Below are 22,294 nucleotides of genomic sequence, written 5' to 3' on the forward strand. Positions count from 1 at the left end.
AGATTCCATGTCCCCAACCTCCCTCAGGATGCGTGAAAGGTTCTTCCGGAGGTGGGAGTTGAAGACCTCCCGGACAGGATCCTCAGCCAGACGTTCCCAGTTCACCCTCACGACACGTTTGGGCTTGCCAGGTCTTTCTTGCCAGCTCCCTCGCCATCTGATCCAGCTCACCACCAGGTGGTGATCAGTTGACAGCTCTGCTCCTCTCTTCACCCGAGTGTCCCAGACATACGGCCGCAGATCAGATGATACGATTACAAAGTCGATCATTGATCTCCAGCCTAAGGTGTTCTGGTACCAAGTACACTTATGAGCCACCTTGTGCTCGAACATGGTGTTTGTTATGGTAAAAAAAAAACTCCAACACTATGGCGCTCAGCCGGGGGCTCGTGAGTATCCCCACACCCGCCCGGCGCCTCTCACCCTGGGCAACTCCAGAAAAGGACAAAGTCCAACCTTTCTCCAGGAGCTTGGTTCCAGAGCCTTTGCTGTGCGTGGAGTGAGCCCAACTATATCTAGCTGGTACCGCTCCACCTCCTGCACCAGCTCCGGCTCTTTCCCCGCTAGCAAGGTGACGTTCCACGTCCCTAGGGTAGTCTATACTGCCGGCGATCGGCTCGCCCAGGCCTTCTGCCGGCCGGTCTGCATTGCACCCCGATGATCCTCCCGCGGGTGGTGAGTCCACGGAGTGGCTGAGGCACCATGTTGTTCCTTCGGGCCGAGCCCGACCGGGCCCCATGGGCGAAAACTCGCCCGCCAGACGCTTGCCGACGAGCTCGCCTCCCGGGTCTGGCTCCGGGAGGGTTCCCTGGTTTCCCTTGTCCGGGCGAGGTGACTGTAGACCGTGCGCTGCACTCATGGTTTTTTGAACCGCTCTTAGTCTAGGCTCTCCCCCGAGACCTGTTTGCCTTGGGAGACCCTACCAGCGGCTCAGAGCCTGAGCAACATTGCTCCAGGATCACTGAGCCACTCAAACTCCTCCACCACGTTAAGGTGGCGATTCGCAGAGGAGTCAAAAAATATCAAAAAGTGTAAAAGTATCAATGGACATGTAACTAGGTCAGATTATTTCTGTAATATGTTGAACACGGTATAGTCTGAACTAAATACTGTAATACATGTATCACATACTTATCATTTCTTATGTAATGTGTTACATAAGAAATCAGTTCAGATTAATCTCTGGGGGGAAAATAATAATAATACCAATACACCCACACAACCCAGACAGGACTCCCTCCCTATCTGTCAGCCATGCAGCTGCATGGATGACATGATGAATATCCAGCGACACACTCGACATACTGCATTGGAACAGATGGGTATTCAATGAGTCTGGACTTAATGTCTTATCATTTAATGTTCTATAAAACAAGACACATTTTAATGAATTAGGAAGTTGATTAGAATATGTAAAGGGGATTAACAGCAGGCACGTATTCCTCCTCCTGGAGGTCATTAACAATGGCTTCATCAGCAACACAAGTTTTTAAATCCATCACTGACAGATGATGAGTTCATGAGTTAGACAGACATTCTTTGGAGCTTAATCTCGATGGGGAGATTTGTGATGGAGGAGCGTTTGCCCTGAGTAGTGACATATGTATATATATATATATATATATATATATATATATAGATAGATAGATAGATAGATAGATAGATAGATAGATAGATAGATAGATAGATAGATAGATATAGATAGATAGATAGATAGATAGATAGATATATTATATATATATATATATATATATATATATATATATATATATATATATATATATATATATATATGAGAAGTGAGAAGGTCAAAACAGCAAATAAAATCTTCCAAAGAAAGTATTACTTACCGAGCTGTACTTGAATACTTAGCAAGTTGGTGCGGACTGCATAAAATAAGTATTACTCTGTAATTGAGGTTAAATATCTGCAGCAGTGAACCTCACGTATGGACAAACGAAACACAGCAAAAGGTCAGCACTGAGCTGCAGCAGTGACACCCTGCTTGTGATGGATGCCTTCAGCCAGCAGTGGCTCGTGGACAGCACAGACGGGTTAATGTGTATGCCTGAGAATGATGATTTAGCGCAGTTGAATAAAAGAATTAGACCACTGACCACCAGTTATATGTTAGTGCTTTATAGGCTGTTTAGGTTTTAGAGCTCTTTGAGCTCCATTGACATCAGAGGTATCAATGTGCACCTAGCTGAGGATGACCAACTTGTTGTATAGATTCTGAGGTTCACTTTGATATATTTTGTATTTCTCAAAACTACAAATTTGCCTCAGAGGGCTTTACAATGTGTACAATCTGTCCGGGGACCTCACATCAGTTGCAGTCCCTATCCTAAATGAACGGCCTGCATAATGACTCGGGTATAGGTTGCATTTCAGGACATGCTGCTCTAAATCATGGCTGACCCAGGATTAGGACATGAGATTACAGCTGCCAAGACTCTTAAATGTCTTGACAGCTGGGCCTTGTATGCTTTTACTCACTCCCCCATGTGATACCATGTGATACCATGTGAGTGTGATACCATGTAATACCATGTAATACCATGTGATACCATGTGATACCATGTGATACCATGTGATACCATGTGACTGTGATACCATGTGATACCATGTGATACCATGTGACTGTGATACCATGTGATACCATGTGACTGTGATACCATGTGATACCATGTGATACCATGTGAGTGTGATACCATGTGATACCATGTGATACCATGTGACTGTGATACCATGTGATACCATGTGATACCATGTGACTGCGATACCATGTGATACCATGTGACTGTGATACCATGTGATACCATGTGAGTGTGATACCATGTGATACCATGTGATACCATGTGAGTGTGATACCATGTGATACCATGTGATACCATGTGACTGTGATACCATGTGAGTGTGATACCATGTGATACCATGTGACTGTGATACCATGTGAGTGTGATACCATGCGATACCATGTGAGTGTGATACCATGTGACTGTGATACCATGTGAGTGTGATACCATGTGTGATACCATGTGAGTGTGATACCATGTGACTGTGATACCATGTGAGTGTGATACCATGTGTGATACCATGTGCGTGTGATACCATGTGAGTTTGATACCATGTGAGTGTGATACCATGTGATACCATGTGAGTGTGATACCATGTGAGTGTGATACCATGTGATACCATGTGAGTGTGATACCATGTGAGTGTGATACCATGTGAGTGTGATACCATGTGATACCATGTGAGTGTGATACCATGTGATACCATGTGAGTGTGATACCATGTGAGTGTGATACCATGTGATATCATGTGATACCATGTGAGTGTGATACCATGTGAGTGTGACACCATGTGAGTGTGATACCATGTGATACCATGTGAGTGTGATACCATGTGAGTGTGATACCATGTTATACCATATGATACCATGTTATACCATGTGATACCATGTGATATTTAGTGTATAACAGTGACTTGTAACACCATTCAGCCCGCACCAGGCTGTGTTGATCAGGGCCCTGTGAGGTTATTGGAGGTTCCCTTTGTGTCTAACAGGACCGGCTGCTGAACCTGAGCTTCCTGAGGCTGTTCAGAGCCGCTCGGCTCATCAAGCTGCTGAGACAGGGCTACACCATCCGCATCCTGCTGTGGACCTTCGTCCAGTCCTTCAAGGTGCTCACGCACAGTATCACCTGCTGACTAGAACTCACACAGACACACACACATGTATAGTAACTTGTGTGGCGGCAGCTGGACCAACCAGTGCACAGTGTGTGCTGGTAACTGGAGACTTCCCAGTTCACCTTCTGGGCACTGGCAACACTGCAGAGGTGACCTTGGGTCATGAGGTGACCTTGAGTCAGGCACTGAAGCCCTAAAATCAGAGATGTACTTGCTTTTTCACTACAATTAGCACGATGGCTACCTCACAGATCCTGTGTCCATTTGGTGGAGCATGAGTTGTACACTTCCTCATCGTGGAGACACACTGGATCCGTTGACAAGTCTATTTATTTTCCATGGAGAGAAGGAGATCCAGAGTGGACTGAACATTTGCCGTATCTGAATTAGCATAATCATGACTCAACCCCAATGCACTTAAGGTCTGTACATTGCAACCGTGGGTGCATGAAGGGAACTGGTCCGGTGTTGGAGGCAGGCTCTGTTCATTCCTTTGAGCGTTGCTCATTGGCGCCTGTACGGGGCGACGCAACAATCAGACTGCTGTTTCCTTCAGTGTCAAAGCAATGATGGCGTGATCTCACAATTCATAATTGATCAATCTCCTCGAGTCTCGCCCTGTTCATGGTTTCTGTAATCTTTGTGTAGTTCTCTGGTGTGCTCTCCATTGGCATCCTGCAGAAACACCAGGAGTGGCAGGTGCAGGGTTGTCGACATCAAAGCGTGGTTAAAAAGCAAACACATCTCCAGCTGCTGCTGAGTGTTTGGGTTCCTGACCAAGTGCCTTTCCCTCTCACTGACGAACAGCTATGAACATGCATGTGTTCGGATCCTTCAGTCAACACGTGATTCGTGGTGATGAATGTTATTCATTAAATGTGTTTCCTGTTTTTTAGGCCCTGCCTTATGTTTGCCTTCTGATCGCCATGCTGTTCTTCATTTACGCCATCATTGGGATGCAGGTGGGTGATGCTGTGCTCACACAGGTCATGCTGTTGATATTTACTTCACCATTAAAACGTGAAACACATCGTTTGCACATTGCTCAGACGGTTCAGTCCTCCTGTGTCTCTGTGAAGGTGTTTGGCAACATCGCGCTGAATGAAGACACAGCTGTCAATCACCACAACAACTTCCGGACGTTCCTCCAGGCGCTCATGCTGCTGTTCAGGTATCAGACCCTTTATGATTCTGGGCATATAAATACATACATAACATTCCCAGGTGGGCAGACAGCCCATTAAGGAATAGCAAAACTACAGTGCTCCTTAAAGATTAAAGCTTTTAAAGATGACGTTGAAACACTCCAACTCAACTGTAAGGCGCAGAAGAAGAAGAAGATTGCACGTCTTCCCACAAAACTGTACTTTTGAGAATTGTCAGTAAAATATACTAACGTCAAAGGATAGAGATGTAGAGAGTTACATTATTAGAGATTATTACGGATGCATTCATGTGAAAGCAATATTTGAATGTTGGCTGATCTATTTGAACTACTTTAGCGATTTGATCTTTAACAGTAAACATATTCTAGCTGAGTCTTTGAGTGTTAAACTCTTTTTATGAAATAATAACTCAGAATGTTTGTTTGTTGCTTATTTATTATAAGTATTTAATAGTGAAATATTGAAGCTTTAAGTAAAACATTAATAAAGCAAAAAAAACAAGGTTTCACAGTTTCAGTGGTAGAGCAGGCTCGTCATTCAGTCAAAAGGTCGGTGGTTCGATGCTCGGCTTCGTGCACGGTGATGAGCCACCAGTGTGTGAATGGTGTGAAGGCTCAGTGATGACATTTTGTGCTTCAGCACTGTGAGCGGTCGGAGACCAGAAGAGTCTTCTACAATCACTTCACTCCTGAACTTCTGTAGAGTCCATATTGTCTGACTTTGTCTTGTTCACATGTAATTACATCATCATTCACAGCACATAGTGCAAGCTGTGTAGTGTTGTTGAGCTGCACGTTACGTCTCTCGTGTGTTTGTGTGCATCAGGAGTGCAACGGGCGAGGCCTGGCACGAGATCATGTTGTCCTGTTTGAGCCACCGGGCGTGTGACGAGCGGTCCGGCTCCCACGGGAAAGAATGTGGCAGTGACTTTGCCTACTTCTACTTTGTCTCCTTCATCTTCCTCTGCTCCTTTCTGGTGAGTACTGGAGGTAAATGTGGTGAATATTGTTACCGGTCATGCCTCAGCTGTTCATGGCATATATACATTCCCCTACCTGCTGCAGTAATCATCTACCTGTCCTTCAGTAATGACGTGATGACATCTCCATGTCGTGTGACCACGCTGATGATGCAATGAGATCAGTCTGAATACACTCTCTTTGTTTCGCTGCTGCGACCACGTCAAGGCGTAACCTGCGGCTGTGTTACAGATGCTGAACCTGTTTGTGGCGGTCATAATGGATAACTTTGAGTACCTGACCAGAGACTCCTCCATCCTGGGACCTCATCACCTCGATGAGTTCATCCGGGTTTGGGCCGAGTACGACCCGGCTGCCTGGTACGTTACTCCTCCTGAGCCGCACAGAGTAGCAGACACTGTGAAGGGGTTGAACATATGAAGGTAGCCTAACTGTCCTCTCTTTCCTGTGTCCGTGTGAATAAGGTGACTAAAAGAGGCATCACGCCTTGTTCCTGTACCTTGTTAATGCAGTCAGCCCACTGATGATCATTGATTCCTTTTAAGCTGTCTTGAATGTTTGTGTATTTATGTGCTTGTTCTTTTCCACAGCGGACGGATTTCCTATAAGGATATGTACAGTTTGTTACGCATTATCTCTCCGCCCCTTGGCTTAGGGAAGAACTGCCCTAATAGGGTAGCATACAAGGTTTGAAAACACCAGACACCTCCGTCACTAGGGTGCTTTGTGTACTTCTATGCCAAAAGACTTAACTGAATGGCTGTGAACCAATGAAATCGCCTCCACATGAGCACCCGCTCCCCCTCAAACCGACTGGCTTTGGTTGATGATGCCGGAGTGGAAACAAAGCTTTCAAAGCCACGCCTACTTTCTCCTGTCTGTGACCTTGATCACGGTTGGGGTCTAAGAGAAGAGGCAGGGTATGCCCTGCAGACTGTAAACCCTGAAGCAGGTTTGTGGTATTGGGCTGGATGAATAAAAATGCATTGACTTGTCTCTAACAATCTGAATCAGATGAAGAGCCATGTGATTCTTCACATGGCCTGGCTGGCGTTGAAACCTTTGTGTCCGTGCACCCTGGTTGAAGTACCAGTGGGATGTCTGTCGCATGCTGAGGCATCCCCGTTACAATGCTGTCATTGATCTGTCCTCCATCAGCATTCTGCGTGTTGGGTCCATCCTCCCTTTCCTGTGCCCTCCTCTCTTCTCCTCCCAGACTCACTCTTTACATTCCATGTTTCCTGTCAGGATCCTGAGCTCCACGTTGATGCATCCCTGTGCCGACAGGCCGAGGATGACATCCACCTCACATCTCACTCGAGGAAATCTATTAACAACAGATTTCTGTTTTTTCTGTCCATTATTCTCTCTTTTTGTTGGTTTCTGCCCTCTGTTCCTCTCCTCGTTCTCTAACTCCCCATTCTCCTCTGTTTGCATTTTTTAATTTTTTAATTTCTTACCCTGTGAAGTGGCCGTATCAAGTACCTCGATATGTATCAGATGCTGCTCCACATGTCCCCACCCTTAGGTTTGGGAAAGAAATGTCCACCAAGAGTCGCCTACAAGGTAGACCCTCCTCTTCCTCCACCTTCTTGCCTTTGCTCAACAATCTATCTTTCTCATTGGCGTGAACTTAAGGCGATGTCTTTGCTCTGCAGTGTTCCTTCGTTTCTTCAGTTTGTTTTGCTAATGCTCTGCTATTTTATATATGTATATATATATATATATAAGCCCCGAACTCATCTTTCCTGTCTCTACTGTTCCTTTGTGTCGTCACTAATGATATTTACATGGAGCTTAACTAAGGCCATTCCACACGACTACGTGTCCACTTTAAAACGCATATCTTTCTACATTTACACCGAGTGTTCACACTGCACCGCAGTTTATAGCACAGGAAACGGAAAAGTTTGGAAACGCTCGCCAGGACGGATAAGTTACGTCAGTGAGGACGGAGGCGTTTCAAACAAAGACGCGTTCACTCCTTTAGACGTGTTCGTCACGGCCCTGTCACATGACCTTAGTCTGGAGGTCAGCCAGGTCTGCCAGCAACAGCTTGACGTGTGTGTGTGTGTGTGTGTGTGTGTGTGTGTGTGTGTGTGTGTGTGTGTGTGTGTGTGTGTGTGTCGCTTTTGTTGCTTTCTGTGTGCTTTTCACGTTGTGGTTCTGTGTTTGCTGGCCTTTCTCTGTCTCACCTCATCACGTCTATCCACTGCGAGATGCTAGACATATTTCTGTGTGTGTACTAGTGTGTACTAGTGTGTACTAGTGTGTACTACCTCATGCATTTGTTTGTGTATCAGACTATTCGTATTGCACAGCATTAACGCAAATATGGGATTTTTTACATTTTTATTCATCTTTGGCAAAATCTAAAATCCACCTGGTAATAAGAAGTGATGTGTATCTGGACCGCGTCCAGAGGGTCAACACCACCGCCCCAACACCTCAGGGTGGTGTTGACCCTCTGGACCGCGTCCAGAGGGTCAACACCACCGCCCCAACACCACCGCCCCAACACCTCAGGGTGGTGTTGACCCTCTGGACCGCGTCCAGAGGGTCAACACCACCGCCCCAACACCACCGCCCCAACACCTCAGGGTGGTGTTGACCCTCTGGACCGCGTCCAGAGGGTCAACACCACCGCCCCAACACCACCGCCCCAACACCTCAGGGTGGTGTTGACCCTCTGGACCGCGTCCAGAGGGTCAACACCACCGCCCCAACACCTCAGGGTGGTGTTGACCCTCTGGACGCGGTCCAGAGGGTCAACACCACCGCCCCAACACCTCAGGGTGGTGTTGACCCTCTGGACCGCGTCCAGAGGGTCAACACCACCGCCCCAACACCTCAGGGTGGTGTTGACCCTCTGGACCGCGTCCAGAGGGTCAACACCACCGCCCCAACACCTCAGGGTGGTGTTGACCCTCTGGACCGCGTCCAGAGGGTCAACACCACCGCCCCCAACACCTCAGGGTGGTGTTGCTGCGCCACATCTCAGCCAGAAGTAGTGACAGTTTCTGAAGATTTGTTCAACAAGTTCATAGATATTGACAATGTGATCGAGAGCAAGGTCACATGACTGCCAGGGGCAGCTAAGCTAGCAGTAGTCCTAGCAGCTAAGCTAGCAGTAGTTCTAGCAGCTAAGCTAGCAGTAGTCCTAGCAGCTAAGCTAGCAGTAGTCCTAGCAGCTAAGCTAGCAGTAGTTCTAGCAGCTAAGCTAGCAGTAGTCCTAGCAGCTAAGCTAGCGGTAGTTGAAGCTAGCTTCTCCCCGGTTAGCTTCTGAAGGTAGAGGGAAGGTTAGCCTGCTGAAGAGAAATTAAAACAGCTTTATTGATCACCAGCAACAACACTGCAGACTTCATTTTAACAGAATAAGTATTTACAAACAGAGGAACGAGCTACAGAACAGCCCCAGTGACTTTTTTTCACATTCAGAAGTTTTTTCTATAAAGTCCATGTGGAAACAATATGGTTGTTAGGTTTTAAGTGAAATATAAGATCTTATTCAACATAAGATCTACATTATATTATATATTTTTAGACATGCATTTGTTCTGAAACACTTGTCTTGAATCGGCATGGTCCCACAGAAATTCATGAAAAACTGGCCAGCAGGTGACGTTTTTGTGGCACATATTGATTAAAATGATGTGCCGATCCACGGAAACACTGTCAATCCAATGAAAACGAAGATCCTTTTGTTGGAGGACACACACATTTACAGGTTCAACAACAGTCAGCACAGGGAGGAGCGAGGGTCAAACAAGAGCTCTGTGTCCGTGTCCCCTGAGGAACAACAAGTCAACCAGAGTTATTTTAAATGACAGAGTACAACATCTACTACTGTACATTGTACTTCCATAACTTAAACATTTAGTTTGTTTGTCTAGACTAACTTCAAATTGTTTCCATGGCATGTCATTTTACACATTACTTGCCACCATCCTGTGAAGAAGCTGAAGTCGTTTCATGTATTTCTGTGAGCTCCCGCTGGTCCATGCTGTTGTTCCTGTAGTGTTGTCTTTCTAATCGGCGGCCTGCAGGTGGCGTGTATGTTTTGGTGAATGTGTGACCACATGCACATTGCGGTGGTTGTACAGGTGTGTTTGAGTTTTACCCCCATCGTTTCATCTCTGTCTCATTCTGACTGATCTTACTCTCTGCACTCCACTGACAGCACATGTAGGTGAATGCTTTTTGTGTTCAGGGGAGCTCAACTCTTAATAACAATCCCTCAGCGCTCTATGTGCTTCTCTGGTGCCATGACTTCTATATGGACCCCGTCTTCCTGCTAAGGCTGCCCAGGCTTTGTGGAATAGACACTCTTTATATTAAACCCCCTCAACTGCCAGCTGATGATTGTTAGCATAGCAACCACAGAGTCGAGCTCCTGCGACTGTCGATGCACCTTCATGGTTATGCGTTACATGCCTACTCTCCACATTTTTTCGCTCAATGTCAGTCTTGCACCAGTGCACTTTGACTTGCAGCGTAGTGCATACCGTAGCCAATAGCAGTGAATGTAAATGTCTAGTTTGTCTCCTCTGTGCCAGTAGAGAAGGCTTTTTGTGTGCTGAACGGAGTCTCGCTAACATGGGATGTGGCCAAACTTGCACATTTTCAACAAAATTTAGCAAAGAAGCTTTAAAGTCCTTGATGCTTAGAGAGTGGCGCCATGGAGGATATTGAATACCTGCAGCACACAGATGGATTTCTCTGGGTGAAGTGTCTGTGGTGGGCTGGGTGGTGCCGGGTCATCTGAAGTCCATCTGTCACTCATCTGCTCTCCTCAGCGCCTCGTCAAAATGAACATGTCCATCGCTGATGACAACAGTGTCCACTTCACCTCCACCCTGATGGCCCTGATACGTACTGCCCTCGAGATCAAACTGGCCTCAGGTCAGTCACACACTTCATCAGAGAGGAGCTATGCACCTGCATGCTTTTACACACAATACAACATATTAATACTGCTGGTTTGAGAGCAAACTGACTGTAGATCGAACAGAACAAGCCAGTCAAAGTTGTGTTGACTTGTTTTTCAAAAGACAATACAGCAGTATTCCAGAAGTAGTACTGACAATTTCAGCGTTTGGGTGACGTGACTAAGTCTGGACCTCCTGAGAGCATTTCCTGCTGCACATGTACATCATAAGCCTTTAAGGCTGTATAGTCAATCTATTGAAGTCGTCTTAGAGGATACTCCATATCATCCATATGATTGACAATATGGGAAACTAAAAAGCTTTCAAAGGTTTGGACAGATTGTTCCACATTGCAACTGTAACAATGAAGGCTGGTTTTGGATATAAAGTGTTAGCACATAACAAATGAAAGTCAAATGAATAGAAACAGTTTCTAGAAATGTGATGTGATGTGTACCTTTAGCGGCCCGCCAGAGCGACAGGAAGCCATCTGCTATTTGTTGTTCTCAGAGCTGAAATAAGCAGATCGTGCTTCCACGTGTTCTCACTGGAAAGCTTTGTGACATCACAGTTTCTATCTGCTGTGTTAAAGAGGACTTCTCCTCAGGAACAACTCACGTACTGCTCTGCTTTGTGTCATACAGCAGTTACAAGATGTCAGGCTTTTCCCTCTTTTCATTTTAAAAGCTGTCTGTTAATAATCAGGTTCACGTGTCTTCCTGTGGGTTTCCAGGCATGGTGGCGCAGCGCTTATCCGACGCTGAGTTGAAGAAGGAGTTGTCGACAGTGTGGCCCAGTCTGTCTCAAAAGACCATGGATCTGTTGGTGACGCCACATAAATGTAAGCATGTCACCATCATCTGCATATTTCACTCCGACGCACCGCTTCAAAGATTCAAAGGGACTCTTTGTAGCGGTTCAGGAGGTTGAAGCCAGACGGCCCAGAGACTCAGCTGCTGCAGGAGACGTGTTGGCCGTGAGCTTCTTCCTGCAGTAGAGACTGAGGGGATCTCTGATGAGGTCATGCTTCCTCCAGCCTAAAGATACGTAAGCCTCAAGCATCTTCTCCTTCAATCCAGAGAGATTGGTGACAGAACAGCAGAGACCTGCCTTATCTCCCAGCAGAGCAGCGTGGCAGGAGCAGCATGCCCACCTGTTGATATGCAGCGTGCAGCGCTGCTTCTCTTCCGCCTGTTCTTCTCCTGTCCGTCGTCTGACTGCACACCATCTCTTCTCTCTTCAGCCAATGAACTGACGGTAGGGAAGGTTTATGCGGCCCTGATGATCTTCGACTACTATAAGCAGAACCAGGCGAGGAAGAAGCAGCAGCAGCAGCAGCCTCCAGGCCCGTCAGTCTCCCAGGTACAACATCTACACCACGACGTTCTGCATGCTGCACACACACACACACACACACACAGGCCCGTCAGTCTCCCAGGTACAACATCTACACCACGACGTTCTGCATGCTGCACACACACACACACACACACACACACACACACACACACACACACACACACACACACACACACACACACTGAAGCGCAGACACCATGTGCAGACCTGTATGCATGAACCCACATATAGTGTGCTAGCTGAGGCTGAGTCATGGCGGTGTATCCACTGTAGTCATCGCTAGATTCTGAAATCCATCCACAGCTTTGACAAAGTCATGTTTTAGTGTGAAGGAGCCCAGTTAGTGGTTATCAAAGGCACACATGGCAGCCACAGCCTGAGACGGACCTGAATGCTGTACAGGTGTCCGTCTCACACACAAACACACACTGAAGCACGCAGTCCTCTCACGAGCATGAAATCAGAACCAGAACCATTTATTGCCGCGTAAGCGTTCACATACAAGGAGTTTGTCCTGGCGGGAGGTGCATACGCTTAGCATTCAGACGATAAACATAATCATCCCTGTCACCTGACCCCACGTGAAGCAGCTTCAGTCCGTCCCACGCGCTCGCTGCAGGACGCGTGGTGACCGAGCTTTTGACTCTTTACTGCTACAAATTTGGTTTTGTTGACTTTGCAGGAGAAAGACCTGCCGATGGTGTCCAACAGCGTGAAGCCTCCCAGCATGCTTCAGCCCAAACCCCAGGCCGAGCCCCAGCCACCGACCAGGCCGAGCTCCAACTCCCTCAACAATGGCGGCACGCTGTAAGTCCAACACTCGGGAGCTTAAACATATGGAACCACAATATGACGACAAACGAGATCCAGTTCCTCTTCGCTGGACGTAGTTTTTACTGCCAGAGGAAAAGTCACCAAGCAAATGTATGAGTATGTTTTAGGTATAAATTCCTTCTATGTTGCACATCCAAGGAATTTGATTCTCTGAAAAAATATTTCATTAATTTATAGAAAACAAAAACAATAAGCAATAATAGATGAATATGGTAAACAAACAGATAACAGGACTTGAACTTTTTCTCAATGACTGAAAAGAGGTTCAAATACTAAACCGTGTAATCTACTTTTCAATGCTTCCACATGCTGGCTTGCAGCTAGGGGGCGCCGGTTGGCTCGTATCAGCCATCAGTCACATGTCATCTACCGACGCTGTCACGCAAAGCAACTTACACGTTGCTCTATACAACGCAGACACAGCAACGGGGAGCAACCAATGCTAAATACAGAACACTTAACGAGCTATAAATAAAATGTAATCATAGAATACACACATGTCTATTGTACAGTCATTTAATAACGCACCCAAATCACCAGAGTGTAAGGTTTTTACAAAGTTGCACACACATTCATTCATCACTGGGAATAGAAATCATTCAACATTATCAAATTGTCACATGGACAGAAAAGCTGAACCCCTGACCTGAGTATAATAAGTGTTATGATCATGTCGCTGAGCTGTGACTGCTGCAGCAGGCCCGGTTATGACCACAGCGTCGAGGCCTCGCCTTCCTGGCTGCTGGAGAAACCCAACGAAGCGCCGCACGCGAAGACGAAGAGAGCGGCGTCCAGAGGCCCGTCAGATGACGCAGCGCACGCCGGCGCCACGCAGGTACCGCCGCCACGCCCGCCGCCATGTGTTGTGTACACAACAGACTTCATCTGTCTCTGGAGACTGCAGATCAAGAGTCATGTGAAGAGACACAACACTCAATATGTGTCAGTATGGAAGCCACAAAGAAATCAAAATATTATGATTAGTCATAACTCTGACTTCTGTTTCTGTGGTGGAGAGCTGAGGAATTTTAAATATTGCAAATGTCCCTGAATACATGTACCGTGACCACGTCCTCGCACCATCTGTGGATTGTTAATGCGTTTATAATGTTGCTCCACCTTTTCTGTCACTGTCACTGCATCAGACTAATGCCTCGTCTAGTCTAAAATAATGATTTCAATACAGAATACTAATAATACTAATAATACACGCCGCCAAGTCCCGCCTGTCATTACGTCTTACCCAGATGCAACAGATGCAACAGATGCAACAGATGCAACAGACACAACAGATGCAACAGATGCAACAGATGCAACAGATGCAACAGATGCAACAGATGCAACAGACACAACAGATGCAACAGATGCAACAGATGCAACAGACACAACAGATGCAACAGATGCAACAGATGCAACAGACGCAACAGATGCAACAGATGCAACAGACGCAACAGATGCAACAGACACAACAGATGCAACAGATGCAACAGATGCAACAGACACAACAGACGCAACAGATGCAACAGATGCAACAGATGCAACAGACACAACAGATGCAACAGATGCAACAGATGCAACAGATGCAACAGACGCAACAGATGCAACAGATGCAACAGATAGGGCGGGACTTAGACCGACATGAGTGACAGTCCCGCTCAGCGCGTGACGCTTCAGAGCCCTGCATAATGAGTCTTCTCCTCCACCACACAGCTGATGGGGCTACTGGTTCTGGGTTTGTGTGTCCAGGAGTCGGTGGAGTTGATAAAGATGGAGACCAGCAGCAGCACGGTCCCGGTGCCCGGCTCCGGTCTGGAGAACCAGGGCCGAGCAGCTTCTATGCCTCGCCTGAACGCTGAGCTGCAGGTAACTCCTCGTCTTCACCACCGAGTCTATGATCAAGTTTTATATGATATATGTTAAACATAAACTGAAGGAAGACGCTGTGCCTGAATTACTGAGAATAACACAAAGCACAGCATCACAAGAAGGTTTTTACACCCATGAGCTGGGGTCAAATATTCATCCAGTTCACTCTGAGTTAATATTTCACTAGATCCTATAAAATACAATAAGATCCTCATTTCCTGAAAGATGGGGATCGCTTCATGGACGCTCTCACTGGAAGACAGTAAAGTCATGTGATTACTTTCTGGCAGGCTGCCAGGTCTGTCCAGCATGTCACCTGAAGAGAGAGCCGGGTCCTCAGATGGCGTTGGGTCCAGCTCTGAGAGGGGCACAGGGTCATGTGGTTACTGTGGAGGGGAGGATGAGGAGTGGGTTAAGAAAAGGATGAAAGGAACGAGGGCAGACCTTCCCTTGTTGATTTGATATGTAGTTATTTTTCTCACCTCTGAAGAACAGAGGGTAGGAACTCCTCAGCGAGCGCGTGGATGCATGCTGGTTGTCCTCTTGCTGGGGTACGATGATGAGGACTGGAGCATGCCCTCTGACCTCAGGGCTCCAGCCTCCTACACAACAGTCTGTCCGTCACTTGCTAGATTGCTTCTGTTTGGTAGCATCTGAGCTCAGCTTTCCAGGATGGGGACATGAAACCTGTTCTTCTTTCTGTCTTTGGCCGTGGAGACACGATTCAGTCTGACCTCTGTCCCTCACTTTGACCTGCTGCCATGGCAGCGATGATCCTACCTATCCATCCACAGCCCTGTTTTAATGAGTCCTGACAACAAGACTGGCAGGAAACACTGACGGCATGAAGGCTGAGGTATCTGTGAAGGTCCCAGCAGATGAGAGGAGCAGAGGAGCGACTTCATCAGACCTGTGATTATTTTACTGAGGCAGAAGTAACACAGTGTTGTGAAGCAGTGTGGTGAACAGACGTCCACAGATAAACCTTTTCTAGTGGGTATGTGGTTTGGTACAGCAGCACTAAGTCAGCAATGGAGATACAGAAAGTAATGCATAATAAGAAGTACATACTTTAAAACAAGAAGAAGAAAGAAATAGATTTGAGATGAAAAATACATCTAAAGTGACCGTGTTGTGGTAAAAGTGACAGAACAGAATAATATGTTCCTGTGTTAATAAATCACATGGTGAAGTATGATATAATATATAGTGTGAGGTGAGATGTAGTATAGTGGAATAATATAATATCATGCTATACTTCATATAATAAAGTCTAGAACAGCGGCCGGCAACCCAAAATGTTGAAAGAGCCACATTGGACCAAAAAAAAACAAAACAAATGTGTCTGGAGCCACAAAACATGAAGAGCCTTTTATAAGCCCTCTAATGAAGGCAACACATGCTGTGAGCGTCTCTATGAGCCTCCTATCAGAGTGACCAGGCTACAGGTAATGAGCATTCATGATGTTCATTTCCCCTGCAGCATCCTGGAGCAACCCTGTCTCCTACAAACCAGTTCCCCCAGAATACACTTCTTCCATTACGTTGACTAGAGACATCTTTTCTCCCTCATTACGTCTGTCTTCAACGTCAATACATTGATTATACGTCTGTGACTGACGTACTAATACATGTGCATTAGCAACGTATTTGTAATACGTATTACAAATCATGGTCATGGTGGTCATGGTGGTCATCATATTCATGGTGGTCATCATATTCATGGTGGTCATCGTGGTCATGGTGGTCATGGTGGTCATCATATTCATGGTGGTCATGGTGGTCATGGTGGTCATGGTGGTCATCATATTCATGGTGGTCATCATATTCATGGTGGTCATCGTGGTCATGGTGGTCATGGTGGTCATCATATTCATGGTGGTCATCGTGGTCATGGTGGTCATGGTGGTCATCATATTCATGGTGGTCATCATATTCATGGTGGTCATCGTGGTCATGGTGGTCATGGTGGTCATCATATTCATGGTGGTCATCGTGGTCATGGTGGTCATGGTGGTCATCATATTCATGGTGGTCATCATATTCATGGTGGTCATCGTGGTCATGGTGGTCATCGTGGTCATGGTGGTCATGGTGGTCATCATATTCATGGTGGTCATCGTGGTCATGGTGGTCATGGTGGTCATCATATTCATGGTGGTCATCGTGGTCATGGTGGTCATCGTGGTCATGGTGGTCATCATATTCATGGTGGTCATCGTGGTCATGGTGGTCATGGTGGTCATCATATTCATGGTGGTCATCATATTCATGGTGGTCATCGTAGTCATGGTGGTCATGGTGATCATCATATTCATAGTGGTCGTGGTGATCATCGTAGTCATGGTGGTCGTGGTGGTCATGGTAATCATCATATTCATGGTGGTCGTGGTGATCATCGTAGTCATGGTGGTCGTGGTGGTCATGGTGGTCATCGTGGTCGTGGTGGTCATGGTAATCATCATATTCATGGTGGTCGTGGTAATCATCATATTCATGGTGGTCGTGGTGATCATCGTAGTCATGGTGGTCGTGGTGGTCATGGTGGTCATCGTGGTCGTGGTGGTCATGGTAATCATCATATTCATGGTGGTCGTGGTGATCATCGTAGTCATGGTGGTCGTGGTGTGAAGCTGGACATGAAGGGTGACTCTCTTCATGTCACATATGATGCCTCTCCCCCCTCAGACTGCTCCTGACGCCAGTCCAATGAAGCGCTCAGCCTCCACTGTGGCCCCACAGCGACCCCAGGAGGTCAACCTGAGGGACTACACCCTGGAGAAGCCCAACCAGGACCGGCCCCACCACCACCGCCACCACCACCATCACCACCACCACCACCGCTGCCACCACCGCCGAGACAGAGACCGAGACCGAGAGAAGAGGCAGAGGTCTCTGGACACACCTCTGGGGGGACAGCCCAGCTCTGCTGGTGAGTCACACACACACACACACACACACACACACACACACACACACACACACACACACACCGTGCAGAGCTTTTTAAAACAGAAGCTGTGCATAATGAACGTGTCCTTTGTTCCCTCCTGGCAGGCGCAGCAGGAGAGCCGGCGTCCGACCCGGCCGCCTCCAGGGAGCGAGGCCAGGACCGCGGACGTTCCCACGACAGGAAGCACCATTCCTCAGCCGAGAAGCAGCGCTACTACTCCTGCGACCGCTACTGCAGCCGGGAACACTGCCACGCCAAGTCTGCCACCGCCAGCTGTGCCGCCTCCCCCAGCGAGGGCCAGGACACCAGCAAGCAGGTGGGAGGGCCTGGAGGCAGGGACTGACTTTAACCAGGTGAAGGGACCAGGTGAAGGGAACAGGTGAAGGGACCAGGTGAAGGAACCAGGTGAAGGGACCAGGTGGAGGGACCAGGTGAAGGGACCAGGTGAAGGGAACAGGTGAAGGAACCAGGTGAAGGAACCAGGTGAAGGGACCAGGTGGAGGGACCAGGTGAAGGGACCAGGTGAAGGGAACAGGCGAAGGCACCAGGTGAAGGGACCAGGTGAAGGGACCAGGTGGAGGGACCAGGCGAAGGGACCAGGTGGAGGGACCAGGTGAAGGAACCAGGTGGAGGGACCAGGTGGAGGGACCAGGTGAAGGGACCAGGTGAAGGGACCAGGTGAAGGAACCAGGTGAAGGAACCAGGTGAAGGGACCAGGTGAAGGGACCAGGTGAAGGGAACAGGCGAAGGAACCAGGTGAAGGGACCAGGTGAAGGGACCAGGTGGAGGGACCAGGTGAAGGGAACAGGTGGAGGGACCAGGTGAAGGAACCAGGTGAAGGGACCAGGTGAAGGGACCAGGTGGAGGGAACAGGTGGAGGGACCAGGTGAAGGGACCAGGTGAAGGGAACAGGCGAAGGGACCAGGTGGAGGGACCAGGTGAAGGGACCAAGTGAGGGGACCAGGTTTAAGAACCAGGTGAAGGGACCAGGTGAAAGGAACAGGTGAAGGGAACAGGCGAAGGGACCAGGTGAAGGGAACAGGTGAAGGGACCAGGTTTATGAACCAGGTGAAGGGACCAGGTGAAGGAACCAGGTGAAGGGACCAGGTTTATGAACCAGGTGAAGGGACCAGGTGAAGGAACCAGGTGAAGGGACCAGGTTTATGAACCAGGTGAAGGGACCAGGTGAAGGAACCAGGTGAAGGGACCAGGTTTATGAACCAGGTGAAGGGACCAGGTGAAAGGAACAGGTGAAGGGAACAGGCGAAGGGACCAGGTGAAGGGAACAGGTGAAGGGACCAGGTTTATGAACCAGGTGTATGAACCAGGTGAAGGGACCAGGTGAAGGAACCAGGTGAAGGAATCAGGTTTATGAACCATGTGAAGGGACCAGGTGCAGGGACCAGGTGCAGGGACCAGGTGGAGGGACCAGGTGAAGGGACCAGGTGAAGGGACCAGGTTTATGAACCAGGTGAAGGGACCAGGTGAAAGGAACAGGTGAAGGGAACAGGCGAAGGGACCAGGTGAAGGGAACAGGTGAAGGGACCAGGTTTATGAACCAGGTTTATGAACCAGGTGAAGGGGCCAAGTGAAGGGACCAGGTGAAGGAACCAGGTGAAGGGACCAGGTTTATGAACCAGGTGAAGGGACCAGGTGCAGGGACCAGGTGCAGGAACCAGGCGAAGGGACCAGGTGAAGGGACCAGGTGAAGGGACCAGGTGCAGGGACCAGGTGAAGGAACCAGGTGAAGGGACCAGGTGAAGGAACAGGGACATGAGTCTGGAGTTCATCTCACAGTGTTCACTATCTTTGAAAAGTGTTCTCGATCATCTAGAAAACTTATTCCAGATCAAACTTCTGACAGGGAAGTACTCTGATAGTGCTAGTACTCTGATAGTGCTAGTACTCTGATAGTGCTAGTACTCTGATAGTGCTAGTACTCTGATAGTGCTAGTATTCTGATAGTGCTAGTACTCTGATAGTGCTAGTACTCTGATAGTGCTAGTACTCTGATAGTGCTAGTATTCTGATAGTGCTAGTACTCTGATAGTGCTAGTACTCTGATAGTGCTAGTACTCTGATAGTGCTAGTACTCTGATAGTGCTAGTATTCTGATAGTGCTAGTACTCTGATCGTGCTAGTACTCTGACAGGTCTAGTACTCTGATAGTGCTAGTACTCTGATAGTGCTAGTACTCTGATCGTGCTAGTACTCTGACAGGGCTAGTACTCTGATAGTGCTAGTACTCTGATAGTGCTAGTACTCTGATCGTGCTAGTACTCTGATCGTGCTAGTACTCTGATAGTGCTAGTATTCTGATAGTGCTAGTACTCTGATAGTGCTAGTACTCTGATCGTGCTAGTACTCTGACAGGGCTAGTACTCTGATAGTGCTAGTACTCTGATAGTGCTAGTACTCTGATAGTGCTAGTACTCTGACAGGGCTAGTACTCTGATAGTGCTAGTACTCTGATAGTGCTAGTACTCTGATCGTGCTAGTACTCTGATCGTGCTAGTACTCTGATAGTGCTAGTACTCTGATAGTGCTAGTACTCTGGTCGTGCTAGTACTCTGATGTCTATGTCTATATGTGACGTACAGTATCTCCTCTGTCTGCAGTGTGCAGCCTCTCATGGCCTTTCACTTCTTTCCCCAATTTCTCTCTCCATTGTTCTCATCCATTGTGTGTGTCGTTGTCTCTCCATTAGTGCTTGTTCTTTCACTCTGTCTTCTTCCATGTTACATGTTGGTGTCTTTCCTTTCCTCCTTCTCTCCCCTTCCTTCTTCCTTTCCTTTCTTACATCGTTCCCTCATCGTTTCAAATTGCTTGTCCCATTTTCATGCAGGGCAGTGGTTGGGTTAGAGGCAGCCCGGCGGCACCGCGTTCCCCTTCGAGCACGCCGGGCCGCGGGCGCCGGCAGCTCCCCCAGACCCCGCCCACCCCGCGGCCCGGGGTGGCCTACAAGACCGAGGACTCGCCCCCCGCGCGCTGCGCGCCCGGCCGCCGGGCCTCTGTGAGTCCTGTCCGGCTGAGCCGCGGCGTGTCGGAGCACGGCGCCCTCCGGCACGGCGCCCGCCGCCTCCCCTGCCCCGTCACCCGCATCAGCTCCGAGCCCTTCCTCGGCAGCGGCTCCGGCGGCGGCGGCGATGCTCTGGGCGGCCTGTCCGGCAGCCTCAGGGAGCAGCTGGACGTCTTCCAGGATGCGGGGTCACCGACGCCCGGCGCCGGCCGCTCATCTCGGACCGCACTGCCCCGCATGGTGGGACCCCTGCAGCACCTCGGGGTGCCCAACGGGTACCACGTCCGCTTAGGGGGGAGCGCCAGCCCGGGCTCTGGCGTCACGGCTCACAGGTTCTACCAGGAGGCGGAGGAGGAGGAGGAGGAGTGGTGCTAGCATGGCTTTAACCAACCTTTTATGCATTTCTGAGGAGCTGTGATGAGTTTTATCATCACCTGAAGGTTTTAGTTCACGGCGTGTTCATGCTGTGTTCTCAACCCTGACTGAGGCCTTCAGGGACAACAGGGAGAGGGCTGGAAGTGGGAATATTTAAACATCTTTAGCGGCACGTAGCATTCTGAACAGATGACTTCCATACAATATATAATAACATTTGTCTTACAGTAGTTTCCTGGATGAGCTTTGGCTTCAGTGTGTGTTGACCATATTCACCCTCAAGCAGCATCACATGACACAACGGTACGCAGGAAGAGGACGGGCTGTTGTAGGGAGGATAGACAGTGTGATGAAGATGTGTGTCTGCACCAGAGGAATCCAGAGTCAGATCCACGTAGCGGTCTCTCCTCAGGTCAGTGAAGCTTCCTTCATGTTAAAGCAACACAGGAGGCTCTTCTTCAGGGAGATGTGCTTCTAACCGGTGGCTTCATTTTACCAACAGCATTTATTTAAACTTAAAGCTGCATTAGTAGTTTAGTGTCTGCTATTCTGAGGTAGCACACCAATCTGTTCAAGCGACATGACGTATGAAGTCCATCAGCTTCAGGCCGAGATCCCACCAAGAGGTTCACATCAAAGTATTATAAACTTTTCACCGCCAGGCGCTAGCTCACAATGCTAGTCCCTGTCCCAGCAGCCCATCACATGAAGCAAGAGTCTTTTCACCTCTGACTGCCTGCTGTGATGTGAATGAGGTCAGCAGCAGGCTGTGCCTCCTGTCACGCTCCATAGTCTCATGTCGGCACAGAGAGCCAGAGCGCTGACGTCTCTTTCCTTCATCCTCCATGAGGCGGCAGCTGCTTTGACCTGCTCTGCCCAAACGTTGAAGCAGTGCAGGAGTCTCTTCGTAGCTTTGGTCTGTCTTCTTCCTGCTCACTGCTCCGCTGAGCTCACAGCCTGCTGCTGGGTGGTGACCACATCTTGTCAAACAAACACAAACTGTAGCTGAAAGATGCTCAAACACTCCTTAAGGACACGCGCAGAGTTGATGATTAGTGCAGCTTTAACGTTACCTTCTAACTCTTTAAAGGCTAGAATTTATACTGTATATATAT

The 22,294-nt window shown here is 48.3% G+C and overlaps 1 protein-coding gene across 15 annotated transcripts in view; it reads left to right on the plus strand.

Moving 5' to 3' along the window:
• cacna1ba (calcium channel, voltage-dependent, N type, alpha 1B subunit, a) overlaps window positions 1-22,294 on the plus strand; it is a 94,717-nt gene that overhangs the window by 70,565 nt on the left and 1,858 nt on the right. For 4 of the 15 annotated variants that reach the window (XM_068598850.1, XM_068598847.1, XM_068598854.1 and 1 more), the window contains 15 exons: window positions 3,574-3,690; window positions 4,596-4,661; window positions 4,779-4,870; window positions 5,691-5,841; window positions 6,077-6,204; window positions 7,315-7,411; window positions 10,642-10,747; window positions 11,507-11,614; window positions 12,017-12,135; window positions 12,815-12,939; window positions 13,648-13,801; window positions 14,713-14,829; window positions 17,521-17,764; window positions 17,890-18,101; window positions 20,493-22,262. In XM_068598850.1, coding sequence (XP_068454951.1) covers window positions 3,574-3,690; window positions 4,596-4,661; window positions 4,779-4,870; window positions 5,691-5,841; window positions 6,077-6,204; window positions 7,315-7,411; window positions 10,642-10,747; window positions 11,507-11,614; window positions 12,017-12,135; window positions 12,815-12,939; window positions 13,648-13,801; window positions 14,713-14,829; window positions 17,521-17,764; window positions 17,890-18,101; window positions 20,493-21,179 — 2,523 coding nt within the window. In that variant the 3' untranslated portion in view covers window positions 21,180-22,262. Of the gene's footprint in view, window positions 1-3,573; window positions 3,691-4,595; window positions 4,662-4,778; window positions 4,871-5,690; window positions 5,842-6,076; window positions 6,205-6,435; window positions 6,533-7,314; window positions 7,412-10,641; window positions 10,748-11,506; window positions 11,615-12,016; window positions 12,136-12,814; window positions 12,940-13,647; window positions 13,802-14,712; window positions 14,830-17,520; window positions 17,765-17,889; window positions 18,102-20,492; window positions 22,263-22,294 lie in introns of those variants that run through there. The other 11 variants (XM_068598858.1, XM_068598860.1, XM_068598862.1 and 8 more) reach the window with 10 other exon arrangements.

The sequence above is a fragment of the Clinocottus analis genome, unplaced genomic scaffold (assembly GCF_023055335.1).
Source record: "Clinocottus analis isolate CAN_PGR_092001 unplaced genomic scaffold, fCliAna1.0.p SCAF_41, whole genome shotgun sequence".
NCBI classification, from domain to species: Eukaryota; Metazoa; Chordata; class Actinopteri; order Perciformes; family Cottidae; genus Clinocottus; species Clinocottus analis.